The sequence below is a fragment of the Oncorhynchus mykiss genome, chromosome 13 (genome assembly GCF_057628025.1).
Source record: "Oncorhynchus mykiss isolate SJ-2025 chromosome 13, ASM5762802v1, whole genome shotgun sequence".
NCBI lineage: Eukaryota > Metazoa > Chordata > Actinopteri > Salmoniformes > Salmonidae > Oncorhynchus > Oncorhynchus mykiss.
The window spans coordinates 11817686-11833785 of NC_143034.1; the positions used below are offsets into that span (position 1 = coordinate 11817686).

The following is a 16100-nucleotide window of genomic DNA, read 5'->3' on the forward strand; positions in this document are numbered from 1 at the left end:
GTTGCTATGGGAACGACATCTTCAACGCATGTTCTAATGAACTCGCACACCGAATCAGCGTATTCGTCAATGTTGTTGTCTGACGCAATACGAAACATGTTCCAGTCCACGTGATGGAAGCAGTCTTGGAGTGTGGAGTCAGCTTGGTCGGACCAGCGTTGGACAGACCTCAGCGTGGGAGCCTCTTGTTTTAGTTACTGTCTGTAGGCAGGGATCAACAAAATGGAGTCGTGGTCAGCTTTTCCGAAAGGAGGGCGGGGCAGGGCCTTATATGCGTCGCGGAAGTTAGAGTAACAATGATCCAAGGTCTTTCCACCCCTGGTTGCGCAATCGATATGCTGATAAAATTTAGGGAGTCTTGTTTTCAGATTAGCCTTGTTAAAATCCCCAGCTACAATGAATCCAGCCTCCGGATAAATGGTTTCCAGTTTGCAAAGAGTCAAATAAAGTTCATTCAGAGCCATCGATGTGTCTGCTTGGGGGGGGATATATACGGCTGTGATTATAATCGAAGAGAATTCTCTTGGTAGATAATGCGGTCTACATTTGATTGTGAGGAATTCTAAATCAGGTGAAAAGAAGGATTTGAGTTCCTGTATGTTTCTTTCATCACACCATGTCACGTTAGCCATAAGGCATACGCCCCCGCCCCTCTTCTTACCCGAAAGATGTTTGTTTCTGTCTGCGCGATGCGTGGAGAAACCCGTTGGCTGCACCGCCTCGGATAGCAGCTACTCTTCGGATAGCAGCTACTCTTCCTGGGGTCCAGCAACATTAAAGCAGTTTAAAACATTACAAAACATTCACAACAGATTTCACAACACACCAAGTGTGTGTCCTCAGACCCCTACTCCACTACCACATGTCTACAACACACTAAGTGTGTGTCCTCAGATCCCTACTCCACTACCACATGTCTACAACACACTAAGTGTGTGTCCTCAGACCCCTACTCCACTACCACATGTCTACAACACACTAAGTGACTTGTTGACAGTGTTATTAAGAAGGTAGAAACTAGGCCTGTAGGACCTGCCTTGTTGACAGTGCTGTTAAGAAGGTAGAAACTAGGGCCTGTAGGACCTGCCTTGTTAACAGTGTTGTTAAGAAGGTAGAAACTAGGGCCTGTAAAACCTGCCTTGTTTACAGTGCTGTTAAGAAGGTAGAAACTAGGGCCTGTAGGACCTGCCTTGTTGACAGTGCTGTTAAGAAGGTAGAAACTAGGGCCTGTAAAACCTGCCTTGTTGACAGTGTTGTTAAGAAGGTAGAAACTAGGGCCTGTAGGACCTGCCTTGTTGACAGTGTTGTTAAGAAGGTAGAAACTAGGGCCTCTAAAAACTGCCTTGTTGAAAGTGTTATTAAGAAGGTAGAAACTAGGGCCTGTAGGACCTGCCTTGTTGACAGTGTTGTTAAGAAGGTAGAAACTAGGGCCTGTAGGACCTGCCTTGTTGACAGTGTTGTTAAGAAGGTAGAAACTAGGGCCTCTAGGACCTGCCTTGTTGACAGTGTTGTTAAGAAGATAGAAACTAGGGACTCTAGGACCTGCCTTGTTGACAGTGTTGTTAAGAAGGTAGAAACTAGGGCCTGTAGGACCTGCCTTGTTGACAGTGTTGTTAAGAAGGTAGAAACTAGGGCCTCTAGGACCTGCCTTGTTGACAGTGTTGTTAAGAAGATAGAAACTAGGGACTCTAGGACCTGCCTTGTTGACAGTGTTGTTAAGAAGGTAGAACCTAGGGCCTCTAGGACCTGCCTTGTTGACAGTGTTGTTAAGAAGGTAGAAACTAGGGCCTGTAGGACCTGCCTTGTTGACAGTGCTGTTAAGAAGGTAGAAACTAGGGCCTGTAGGACCTGCATTGTTGACAGTGCTGTTAAGAAGGTAGAGCAACACTTTATTATGGACAGACTTCTCCCCATCTTAGCTACTGTTGTATCAATATGTTCTGACCATGACAGTTTACGATCCAGAGTTACTCCATGCAGTTTAGTCACCTTCACTTGCATAATTTCAACATCATGTATTTGAAGATTTATTTGAAGTTTAGGGTTTGGTGAATGATTTGTCCCAAATATAATGCTTTTAGTGTTTGAAATATTTAGGACTAAATGATTCCTTGCCACCCATTTTGAAAGTCACTGCAGCTCTTTGTTAAGTGTTGCAGTCATTTCAGGCTCTGTAGTAGCTGAAAAATATAGTATTGTGTCATCCTCATGCATAGACACACTGGCTTCACTCAACAGTATGTCAACTGCTCGGCCTCCGACCACAAGGCACTACAGAGTGTTGTAATGGCCTTCTACCTGGGAAGGAGAGGTTGGACCAAAACGCAGCGTGGTTCTAGTTCATGTTTTTAATAAGAAAACTCAACATGAACATAATACAAAACAATAAACGTGTCAAAACCGAAACTAACTGGTGCAGAAAACACTAAGACAGGAAACACAAAATAACTATGGTCAGAACGTGACAAATGTAGTGCGTACGGCCCAGTACATCACTGTTACCAGGCTTCCTGCCATCCAGGACCTCTATACCAGGCAGTGTCAGAGGAAGGCCCAGTACATCACTGTTACCAGGCTTCCTGCCATCCAGGACCTCTATACCAGGCAGTGTCAGAGGAAGGCCCAGTACATCACTGTTACCAGGCTTCCTGCCATCCAGGACCTCTATACCAGGCGGTGTCAGAGGAAGGCCCAGTACATCACTGTTACCAGGCTTCCTGCCATCCAGGACCTCTATACCAGGCGGTGTCAGAGGAAGACCCAGTACATCACTGTTACCAGGCTTCCTGCCATCCAGGACATCTATACCAGGCGGTGTCAGAGGAAGGTCCTAAAAATTGTGAAAGACTCCAGCCACCCTAGTCGTCGACTGTTCTCTCTGCTACGGTACCAGAGCACCAAGTCTAGGTCCAAGAGGCTTCTAAACAGCTTCTACCCCCAAGCCGTAAGACTCCTGAACATCTAATCATATGGCTGCCCAGACTATTTGCATTGCCCCCCTCCTCCTTTAAACTGCAGCTACTCTATTTTATTATCTATGCATAGTCACTTTAATAACGCTACCTACCTCAATTACCTAGACTAACCGGCTGTCCCTGAAAAGAGACTCTGTACCGGTACCCCTGTGTATAGCCTCGCTATTGTTACTGCTACTCTTCAATTATTTATTACTTTTATTTCTTATTCATAATTTTTTAAGTATTGTTTTATAAAAAAAATGTAAACAGCATTGTTGGTTAGGGCCTGTAAGTCAGCATTTCACTGTATTGTGTGGCAAATAACATCAATTTGATGTCATTAGTAAACATTTTAAAAAGTAAGGGGCCTAGAATTCCTTTAAAAAGTAAGGGGCCTAGAATTCCTTTAAAAAGTAAGGGGCCTAGAATTCCTTTAAAAAGTAATGGGCCTAGAATTCCTTTAAAAAGTCAGGGGCCTAGAATTCCTTTAAAAAGTAAGGGGCCTAGAATTCCTTTAAAAAGTAAGGGGCCTAGAATTCCTTTAAAAAGTAAGGGGCCTAGAATTCCTTTAAAAAGTAATGGGCCTAGAATTCCTTTAAAAAGTCAGGGGCCTAGAATTCCTTTAAAAAGTAAGGGGCCTAGAATTCCTTTAAAAAGTAAGGGGCCTAGAATTCCTTTAAAAAGTAAGGGGCCTAGAATTCCTGATTCTACCTGGATTATGTGTCTCTGTGTTCTGTTGGAAAGGTAACTCTTTATCCACACTATAGCAGGGGGTGTAAAGCCACAACATATGTTTTTCCAACAGCAGACTATGATTGATAATGTAAAAAGCTGCACTGAAGTCTAACAAAACAGCCGCTACAATCTTTCTATCATCAATTTCTCTCAGCCAATGAGTAATTTGTGTAAGTGCTGTGCTTGTTGAATGTTCTTCCCTGTAAGTGCTGAAAGTCTGTTGTCAATTTGTTTACTGTACAAATGCATTGTATCTGGTCCAACACCATTTTTTCTAAAAGTTTACTAAGAGTTGGTAACAGGCTGATTGGTCTAAAAGATTACTAAGGGTTGGTAACAGGCTGATTGGTCTAAAAGTTTACTAAGGGTTGGTAGGTAACAGGCTGATTGGTCTAAAAGTTTACTAAGGGTTGGTAACAGGCTGATTGGTCTAAAAGTTTACTAAGGGTTGGTAACAGGCTGATTGGTCTAAAAGATTACTAAGGGTTGGTAACAGGCTGATTGGTCTAAAAGTTTACTAAGGGTTGGTAGGTAACAGGCTGATTGGTCTAAAAGTTTACTAAGGGTTGGTAACAGGCTGATTGGTCTAAAAGTTTACTAAGGGTTGGTAACAGGCTGATTGGTCTAAAAGTTTTCTAAGGGTTGGTAACAGGCTGATTGGTCTAAAAGTTTACTAAGGGTTGGTAACAGGCTGATTGGTCTAAAAGTTTACTAAGGGTTGGGAACAGGCTGATTGGTCTAAAAGTTTACTAAGGGTTGGTAACAGGCTGATTGGTCTAAAAGTTTACAAGGTTTGGTAACAGGCTGATTGGTCTAAAAGTTTACTAAGGGTTGGTAACAGGCTGATTGGTCTAAAAGTTTACCAAGGGTTGGTAACAGGCTGATTGGTCTAAAAGTTTACTAAGGGTTGGTAACAGGCTGATTGGCCTAAAAGTTTACTAAGGGTTGGTAACAGGCTGATTGGCCTAAACGTTTACTAAGGGTTGGTAACAGGCTGATTGTTCGGCCTTTTGAGCCAGTAAAGGGGACTTTACTATTCTTAAGTAGCAGAATGACTTTTGCTTCCCTCCAGGCCTGAGGCAACACACCTAGTAGACTTAACATGATGAATGAGAGGAAGATAAGAAGAAGAAGAGAGAAAAGGGGTGAAATGGTGAGAGAATGAGAGAGAGAGGGAGGATATATATAGAGAGAGAGGGAGGATAGAGAGAGAGAGAGAGAGAGAGAGGATATATATATATAGAGAGAGGGAGGATAGAGAGAGAGAGAGAGAGAGAGAGAGGAAGGATAGTGAGAGGGAGAGAGAGAGAGAGAGAGAGAGAGGAATGATAGAGAGAGAGATACAATACAACCCATATTTATGCTCATTTATTTTATCTTGTGTCCTTTACCATTTGTACATTGTTAAAACACTGTATATATATATAATATGACATTTGTAATGTCTTTATTGTTTTGAAACTTCTGTATGTGTAATGTTTACTGTTCATTTTTATTGTTTGTTTCACTTTATATATTCACTTTATCTATTATCTACCTCACTTGCTTTGGCAATGTTAACACGTTTCCCATGCCAATAAAGCCCTTGAATTGAGAATTGAGAATTGAGAGAGAGGAAGGATAGAGAGAGAGAGATAAGGTGAAAAACAGAGAGAGGGGAATGAGAGAAGAAGGTGAGGTGACACAGAAAAACTAGAACAAGGAGAGAGAGATAAGGGTGAAACAGAGAGAAAGGGGGAAGATTGTGAACAAGAGAGAGAAGAGGCGTTCTCTAACAGGAAGAGGTAGAGGAGAGGAGAGCTAAATAGTTGTTTTCTATCTCCGTGTGGCTCACACTGAGAGTTGTCTCACCAAAAGAGAGGGAATATTGTATTTATTTTTATTCTGTTAATGTTATCACCACTGATGATACAGAATAAAAACCTTGTTAAACTGGGGGTTTCTTCAATCTGAACTCAACAGGGCTAGTTTTATTAGGATCCTACTAGTTGTCATAATACCAGTCTGTCTCTGAGATGGGGTCCAGAACTCTTCTACTTGTTCTGGGTGAGTCTAACCTTGTATATCTTTGGAACTTGACCATCTTGTGTATGTGTGTGTGTGTGTGTGTGTGTGTGTGTGTGTGTGTGTGTGTGTGTGTGTGTGTGTGTGTGTGTGTGTGTGCGTGCGTGTGCGTGCGTGCGTGTGTGTGCGTGCGTGCGTGTGTGTGTGTGTGTATGTTGAAATGAAAAGCTGAAATGTCTTGAGTCAATAAGTACTCAACCCCTTTGTTATGTCAAACCTAAATAAGTTCAGAACTAAGAATGTGCTTAAACAAGTCACATAACAATTTGGAAGGACTCACTCTGTGTTCAGTGATATAGATACATGTTACATGGACTCACTGTGTTCAGTGATAGTGATATCTATACATGTTACATGGACTCTCTGTGTTCAGTGATAGTGATATCTATACATGTTACATGGACTCTCTGTATTCAGTGATAGTGATACCTATACATGTTACATGGACTCTCTGTGTTCAGTGATAGTGATACCTATACATGTTACATGGACTCTCTGTATTCAGTGATAGTGATATCTATACATGTTACATGGACTCACTGTGTTCAGTGATAGTGATATATATACATGTTACATGGACTCACTGTGTTCAGTGATAGTGATATCTATACATGTTACATGGACTCTCTGTGTTCAGTGATAGTGATATCTATACATGTTACATGGACTCTCTGTATTCAGTGATATATATACATGTTACATGGACTCACTGTGTTCAGTGATAGTGATATCTATACATGTTACATGGACTCTCTGTGTTCAGTGATATATATACATGTTACATGGACTCTCTGTATTCAGTGATAGTGATACCTATACATGTTACATGGACTCTCTGTGTTCAGTGATAGTGATACCTACACATGTTACATGGACTCTCTGTGTTCAGTGATATATATACATGTTACATGGACTCTCTGTGTTCAGTGATAGTGATACCTATACATGTTACATGGACTCTCTGTGTTCAGTGATAGTGATACCTATACATGTTACATGGACTCTCTGTGTTCAGTGATATATATACATGATACATGGACTCTCTGTATTCAGTGATAGTGATACCTATACATGTTACATGGACTCTCTGTGTTCAGTGATAGTGATACCTATACATGTTACATGGACTCTCTGTGTTCAGTGATATATATACATGTTACATGGACTCTCTGTATTCAGTGATAGTGATACCTATACATGTTACATGGACTCTCTGTGTTCAGTGATAGTGATACCTATACATGTTACATGGACTCTCTGTGTTCAGTGATATATATACATGTTACATGGACTCTCTGTGTTCAGTGATAGTGATATCTAAACATGTTACATGGACTCTCTGTATTCAGTGATAGTGATATCTATACATGTTACATGGACTCTCTGTGTTCAGTGATAGTGATACCTATACATGTTACATGGACTCTCTGTGTTCAGTGATATATATACATGTTACATGGACTCTCTGTGTTCAGTGATAGTGATACCTATACATGTTACATGGACTCTCTGTGTTCAGTGATATCTATACATGTTACATGGACTCTCTGTGTTCAGTGATAGTGATATCTAAACATGTTACATGGACTCTCTGTATTCAGTGATTGTGATATCTATACATGTTACATGGACTCTCTGTGTTCAGTGATAGTGATACCTATACATGTTACATGGACACTCTGTGTTCAGTGATAGTGATATCTATACATGTTACATGGACTCTCTGTGTTCAGTGATAGTGATATCTAAACATGTTACATGGACTCTCTGTATTCAGTGATATATATACATGTTACATGGACTCATTATGTGTTCAGTGATAAACATGAATTATCATGATGATGTGGCCGAGACACTTTTCTTCTTAGAAGTCCAATATCTTGACAACTTTACTGCTGAAATGCAAAACATAATGAAACAAAAACCAAAAGATTGTTTTTGCGTGATATTCCCCTTTACGTTTAGTAACCTAGTTATAATATCTCTGTCTTCTCTCCTATACTTCAGTTTAGTAACCTAGTTATAATATCTCTGTTTTCTCTCCTAAACTTCAGTTTAGTAACCTAGTTATAATATCTCTGTCTTCTCTACTATTCTTCAGTTTAGTAACCTAGCTATAATATCTCTGTCTTCTCTACTATTCTTCAGTTTAGTAACCTAGCTATAATATCTCTGTCTTCTCTACTATACTTCAGTTTAGTAACCTAGCTATAATATCTCTGTCTTCTCTACTATTCTTCAGTTTAGTAACCTAGTTATAATATCTCTGTTTTCTCTCCTAAACTTCAGTTTAGTAATCTAGTTATAATATCTCTGTCTAGCTAAAGTTGCAATGTGGAGAATAAGTGTTTTCCTAGTGATTATACCCATGTTTTTATAATGCACTAGCCTCTGGAACAGAGAAAATAATAATAATAATAATTGCGTCTCAACGAGGTAAAGACTGCTGTGGTGTTGACAGGGATGGGAATGATGCTAACCCGAGGCTGGGCTAGTAGGAAACTGGTTGAATAACTCTGTCTCTCTGTCTCTCTCTGTCTCTCTGTCTCTCTGCCTCTCTCTGTCTCTCTCTGTCTCTCTGTCTCTCTGTCTCTCTCTGTCTCTCTGTCTCTCTGTCTCTCTCTGTCTCTCTCTGTCTCTCTGTCTCTCTCTGTCTCTCTGTCTCTCTCTGTCTATCTGTCTCTCTGTCTCTCTGTCTCTCCTCACAGGTCTTCATTTCACTCTTCTGGGGAACCTAGAGGCCGTAGATTGCGGCCTGGGATTCACAGCCAAAGGGAGTCAAAAATGTGATGATGTAGATGAGTGTAAAGAGTTGGACAGTACCCCACCCTGTGCAAGTAATGCCATGTGTTACAACACATATGGAAGCTTCTACTGTCAGTGTCTACCTGGGTTCATATCCACAACGACTTTGAACTTTACTGCTCTCACTGGGGAGTGTAACGGTGAGTATTCAAGTGTGTGTGTGTGTGTGTGTCTGAGTGTGTGTGTGTGTGTGTGTGTGTGTGTGTGTATGTGTGTGTATGTGTGTGTGTGTGTGTGTGTGTGTGTGTGTGTGTGTGTGTGTGTGTGTGTGTGTGTGTGTGTGTGTGTGTGTGTGTGTGTGTGTGTGTGTGTGTGTGTGTGTGTGTGTGTATGTGTGTGTGAATATTACATGTCAAGGGTACGAACCATTACTTGTTCAGAGTTCTCGTATCTGTGCAGTACTGAGAGTTTGTAGACCATGTTAATGATCATCAACTTTGTGGGGGGATGATAATGTATATTATTCTATGTGTAGGTGGGGAGGGGTGGATAATGATATTATTCTATGTGTAGGTGGGGAGGGTGGGGGATAATTATATTATTCTATGTGTAGGTGGGGAGGGGTGATAATGATATTGTTCTATGTGTAGGTGGGGAGGGGGGGGATAATGATATTATTCTATGTGTAGGTGGGGGAGGGAGGTGATAATGATATTATTCTATGTGTAGGTGGGGTTGTGGGGGATAATGATATTATTCTATGTGTAGGTGGGGAGGGAGGTGATACTTATATTATTCTATGTGTAGGTGGGGGAGGGAGGTGATAATGATATTATTCTATGTGTAGGTGGGGTTGTGGGGGATAATTATATTATTCTATGTGTAGGTGGGGAGGGGTGTGGATAATTCTATTATTCTATGTGTAGGTGGGGAGGGGGGGGTGGATAATTATATTATTCCATGTGTAGGTGGGGAGGGGGGTGGATAATGATATTATGATATGTGTAGGTGGGGAGGGAGGATAATGATATTATTCTATGTGTAGGTGGGGAGGGGGGTGGATAATGATATTATTCTATGTGTAGGTGGGGAGGGGGGTGGACAATGATATTATTCTTTGTGTAGGTGTGGAGGCGGGGGGATTATGATATTATTCTATGTGTAGGTGGGGAGGGGGATAATGATATTATTCTAAGTGTAGGTGTGGAGGGGGGGATAATGATATTATTCTATGTGTAGGTGGGGAGGGGGGAGGGAGGATAATGATATTATTCTATGTGTAGGTGGGGAGGGGGAAGGGAGGATAATGATATTATCCTATGTGTAGGTGGGGAGGGGGGAGGGAGGATAATGATATTATTATATGTGTAGGTGGGGAGGGGGAAGGGAGGATAATGATATTATTCTATGTGTAGGTGGGGAGGGGGGAGGGAGGATAATGATATTATTCTATGTGTAGGTGGGGAGGGGGAGGGGGGTGGATAATGATATTTTTCTATGTGTAGGTGGGGAGGGGGGTGGATAATGATATTATTCTATGTGTAGGTGGGGAGGGAGGATAATGGTATTATTCTATGTGTAGGCGGGGAGGGGGGTGGATAATGATATTATGCTATGTGTAGGTGGGGAGGGAGGATAATGATATTATTCTATGTGTAGGTGGGGAGGGGGGTGGATAATGATATTATTCTATGTGTAGGTGGGGAGGGGGGTGGACAATGATATTATTCTTTGTGTAGGTGTGGAGGAGGGGGGATTATGATATTATTCTATGTGTAGATGTGGAGGGGGGGGATAATGATATTATTCTATGTGTAGGTGGGGAGGGGGGAGGATAATGGTACTATTCTATGTGTAGATGGGGAGGGGGAAGGGAGGATAATGATATTATTCTATGTGTAGGTGGGGAGGGGGAAGGGAGGATAATGATATTATTCTATGTGTAGGTGGGAGGGGGGAGGGAGGATAATGATAGTATTATTTGTGTAGGTGGGGAGGGGTGATAATGATATTATTCTATGTGTAGTTGGGGAGGGGTGATAATGATAGTATTATATGTGTAGGTCGGGAGGGGTGATAATGATAGTATTATATGTGTAGGTGGGGAGGGGTGATAATGATATTATTATATGTGTAGGTGGGGAGGGGTGATAATGATAGTATTCTATGTGTAGTGGGTGAGGGGTTATAATGATATTATTCTATGTGTAGTTGGGGAGGGGTGATAATGATATTTTTTTATGTGTAGGTGGGGAGGGGTGATAATGATATTATTCTATGTGTAGGTGGGGAGGGGTGATAATGATATTATTCTATGTGTAGTTGGGGAGGGGTGATAATGATATTATTATATGTGTAGTTGGGGAGGGGTGATAATGATAGTATTATATGTGTAGGTGGGGAGGGGTGATAATGATATTATTCTATGTGTAGTTGGGGAGGGGTGATAATGATATTACTATATGTGTAGTTGGGGAGGGGTGATAATTATATTATTATATGTGTAGTTGGGGAGGGGTGATAATGATAGTATTATATGTGTAGGTGGGGAGGGGTGATAATGATATTATTCTATGTGTAGTTGGGGAGGGGTGATAATGATATTATTCTATGTGTAGTTGGGGAGGGGTGATAATGATATTACTATATGTGTAGTTGGGGAGGGGTGATAATGATAGTATTATATGTGTAGTTGGGGAGGGTGATAATGATAGTATTATATGTGTAGTTGGGGAGGGTGATAATGATAGTATTATATGTGTAGGTGGGGAGGGTGATAATGATAGTATTATATGTGTAGGTGGGGAGGGGTGATAATGATAGTATTATATGTGTAGGTGGGGAGGGGTGATAATGATAGTATTCTATGTGTAGGTGGGGAGGGGTGATAATGCTATTATTCTATGTGTAGTTGGGGAGGGGTGATAATGATAGTATTATATGTGTAGGTGGGGAGGGATGATAATGATATTATTCTATGTGTAGTTGGGGAGGGGTGATAATGATATTATTATATGTGTAGTTGGGGAGGGGTGATAATGATAGTATTATATGTGTAGGTGGGGAGGGGTGATAATGATAGTATTATATGTGTAGGTGGGGAAGGGTGATAATGATATTATTCTATGTGTAGTTGGGGAGGGGTGATAATGATAGTATTATATGTGTAGGTCGGGAGGGGTGATAATGATAGTATTATATGTGTAGGTGGGGAGTGGTGATAATGATATTATTATATGTGTAGGTGGGGAGGGGTGATAATGATATTATTCTATGTGTAGTTGGGGAGGGGTGATAATGATAGTATTATATGTGTAGGTGGGGAGGGTTGATAATGATAGTATTATATGTGTAGGTGGGGAGAGGTGATAATGATATTATTATATGTGTAGGTGGGGAGGGGTGATAATGATATTATTATATGTGTAGGTGGGGAGGGGTGATAATGGTATTATTATATGTGTAGGTGGGGAGGGGTGATAATGATATTATTCTATGTGTAGTTGGGGAGGGGTGATAATGATAGTATTATATGTGTAGGTGGGGAGGGGTGATAATGATAGTATTATGTGTAGGTGGGGAGGGGTGATAATGATATTATTATATGTGTAGGTGGGGAGGGGTGATAATGATATTATTATATGTGTAGGTGGGGAGGGGGATGGATAATGATGTTATTCTATGTGTAGGTGGGGAGGGGTGATAATGATAGTATTCTATGTGTAGTTGGGGAGGGGTGATAATGATAGTATTATATGTGTAGGTGGGGAGGGGTGATAATGATAGTATTCTATGTGTAGTTGGGGAGGGGTGATAATGATATTATTATATATGTAGGTGGGGAGGGGTGATAATGATATTATTATATGTGTAGGTGGGGAGGGGGGTGGATAATGATATTATTCTATGTGTAGTTGGGGAGGGGTGATAATGATAGTATTATATTTGTAGGTGGGGAGGGGTGATAATGATAGTATTATGTGTAGGTATGGAGGGGTGATAATGATATTATTATATGTGTAGGTGGGGAGGGGTGATAATGATATTATTATCTGTGTAGGTGGGGAGGGGGGTGGATAATGATATTATTCTATGTGTAGGTGGGGAGGGGTGATAATGATAGTATTCTATGTGTAGTTGGGGAGGGGTGATAATGATAGTATTATATGTGTAGGTGGGGAGGGGTGATAATGATAGTATTCTATGTGTATTTGGGGAGGGGTGATAATGATATTATTCTATGTGTAGTTGGGGAGGGGTGATAATGATAGTATTCTATGTGTCGTTGGGGAGGGATGATAATGATATTATTCTATGTGTAGTTGGGGAGGGGTGATAATGATATTTTTTTATGTGTAGGTGGGGAGGGGTGGATAATGATATTATTCTATGTGTAGGTGGGGAGGGTGGGGGATAATTATATTATTCTATGTGTAGGTGGGGAGGGGTGATAATGATATTGTTCTATGTGTAGGTGGGGAGGGGGGGATAATGATATTATTCTATGTGTAGGTGGGGGAGGGAGGTGATAATGATATTATTCTATGTGTAGGTGGGGTTGTGGGGGATAATGATATTATTCTATGTGTAGGTGGGGAGGGAGGTGATACTTATATTATTCTATGTGTAGGTGGGGGAGGGAGGTGATAATGATATTATTCTATGTGTAGGTGGGGTTGTGGGGGATAATTATATTATTCTATGTGTAGGTGGGGAGGGGTGTGGATAATTCTATTATTCTATGTGTAGGTGGGGAGGGGGGGGTGGATAATTATATTATTCCATGTGTAGGTGGGGAGGGGGGTGGATAATGATATTATGCTATGTGTAGGTGGGGAGGGAGGATAATGATATTATTCTATGTGTAGGTGGGGAGGGGGGTGGATAATGATATTATTCTATGTGTAGGTGGGGAGGGGGGTGGACAATGATATTATTCTTTGTGTAGGTGTGGAGGCGGGGGGATTATGATATTATTCTATGTGTAGGTGGGGAGGGGGATAATGATATTATTCTAAGTGTAGGTGTGGAGGGGGGGATAATGATATTATTCTATGTGTAGGTGGGGAGGGGGGAGGGAGGATAATGATATTATTCTATGTGTAGGTGGGGAGGGGGAAGGGAGGATAATGATATTATCCTATGTGTAGGTGGGGAGGGGGGAGGGAGGATAATGATATTATTATATGTGTAGGTGGGGAGGGGGAAGGGAGGATAATGATATTATTCTATGTGTAGGTGGGGAGGGGGGAGGGAGGATAATGATATTATTCTATGTGTAGGTGGGGAGGGGGAGGGGGGTGGATAATGATATTATTCTATGTGTAGGTGGGGAGGGGGGTGGATAATGATATTATTCTATGTGTAGGTGGGGAGGGAGGATAATGGTATTATTCTATGTGTAGGCGGGGAGGGGGGTGGATAATGATATTATGCTATGTGTAGGTGGGGAGGGAGGATAATGATATTATTCTATGTGTAGGTGGGGAGGGGGGTGGATAATGATATTATTCTATGTGTAGGTGGGGAGGGGGGTGGACAATGATATTATTCTTTGTGTAGGTGTGGAGGAGGGGGGATTATGATATTATTCTATGTGTAGATGTGGAGGGGGGGGATAATGATATTATTCTATGTGTAGGTGGGGAGGGGGGAGGATAATGGTACTATTCTATGTGTAGATGGGGAGGGGGAAGGGAGGATAATGATATTATTCTATGTGTAGGTGGGGAGGGGGAAGGGAGGATAATGATATTATTCTATGTGTAGGTGGGAGGGGGGAGGGAGGATAATGATAGTATTATTTGTGTAGGTGGGGAGGGGTGATAATGATATTATTCTATGTGTAGTTGGGGAGGGGTGATAATGATAGTATTATATGTGTAGGTCGGGAGGGGTGATAATGATAGTATTATATGTGTAGGTGGGGAGGGGTGATAATGATATTATTATATGTGTAGGTGGGGAGGGGTGATAATGATAGTATTCTATGTGTAGTGGGTGAGGGGTTATAATGATATTATTCTATGTGTAGTTGGGGAGGGGTGATAATGATATTTTTTTATGTGTAGGTGGGGAGGGGTGATAATGATATTATTCTATGTGTAGGTGGGGAGGGGTGATAATGATATTATTCTATGTGTAGTTGGGGAGGGGTGATAATGATATTATTATATGTGTAGTTGGGGAGGGGTGATAATGATAGTATTATATGTGTAGGTGGGGAGGGGTGATAATGATATTATTCTATGTGTAGTTGGGGAGGGGTGATAATGATATTACTATATGTGTAGTTGGGGAGGGGTGATAATTATATTATTATATGTGTAGTTGGGGAGGGGTGATAATGATAGTATTATATGTGTAGGTGGGGAGGGGTGATAATGATATTATTCTATGTGTAGTTGGGGAGGGGTGATAATGATATTATTCTATGTGTAGTTGGGGAGGGGTGATAATGATATTACTATATGTGTAGTTGGGGAGGGGTGATAATGATAGTATTATATGTGTAGTTGGGGAGGGTGATAATGATAGTATTATATGTGTAGTTGGGGAGGGTGATAATGATAGTATTATATGTGTAGGTGGGGAGGGTGATAATGATAGTATTATATGTGTAGGTGGGGAGGGGTGATAATGATAGTATTATATGTGTAGGTGGGGAGGGGTGATAATGATAGTATTCTATGTGTAGGTGGGGAGGGGTGATAATGCTATTATTCTATGTGTAGTTGGGGAGGGGTGATAATGATAGTATTATATGTGTAGGTGGGGAGGGATGATAATGATATTATTCTATGTGTAGTTGGGGAGGGGTGATAATGATATTATTATATGTGTAGTTGGGGAGGGGTGATAATTATAGTATTATATGTGTAGGTGGGGAGGGGTGATAATGATAGTATTATATGTGTAGGTGGGGAAGGGTGATAATGATATTATTCTATGTGTAGTTGGGGAGGGGTGATAATGATAGTATTATATGTGTAGGTCGGGAGGGGTGATAATGATAGTATTATATGTGTAGGTGGGGAGTGGTGATAATGATATTATTATATGTGTAGGTGGGGAGGGGTGATAATGATATTATTCTATGTGTAGTTGGGGAGGGGTGATAATGATAGTATTATATGTGTAGGTGGGGAGGGTTGATAATGATAGTATTATATGTGTAGGTGGGGAGAGGTGATAATGATATTATTATATGTGTAGGTGGGGAGGGGTGATAATGATATTATTATATGTGTAGGTGGGGAGGGGTGATAATGGTATTATTATATGTGTAGGTGGGGAGGGGTGATAATGATATTATTCTATGTGTAGTTGGGGAGGGGTGATAATGATAGTATTATATGTGTAGGTGGGGAGGGGTGATAATGATAGTATTATGTGTAGGTGGGGAGGGGTGATAATGATATTATTATATGTGTAGGTGGGGAGGGGTGATAATGATATTATTATATGTGTAGGTGGGGAGGGGGATGGATAATGATGTTATTCTATGTGTAGGTGGGGAGGGGTGATAATGATAGTATTCTATGTGTAGTTGGGGAGGGGTGATAATGATAGTATTATATGTGTAGGTGGGGAGGGGTG

General features: G+C 41.1%; 2 protein-coding genes across 7 annotated transcripts in view; both read left to right on the forward strand.

Annotated features, from left to right (window-relative positions):
- Positions 1-16100, forward strand: part of LOC110519495 (adhesion G protein-coupled receptor E5) — a 237587-nt gene that overhangs the window by 129146 nt on the left and 92341 nt on the right. The gene's annotated exons all lie outside the window — the stretch shown is intronic.
- The window catches only part of LOC110516892 (uncharacterized), a 36162-nt gene continuing 25488 nt past the window's right edge, over positions 5427-16100 (forward strand). Inside the window, exons 1-2 of the mRNA XM_090195177.1 lie at positions 5427-5738; positions 8465-8701. Of these exons, the coding sequence (XP_090051303.1) occupies positions 5708-5738; positions 8465-8701 (268 nt within the window). The 5' untranslated portion in view covers positions 5427-5707. The remainder of the gene's footprint in view (positions 5739-8464; positions 8702-16100) is intronic.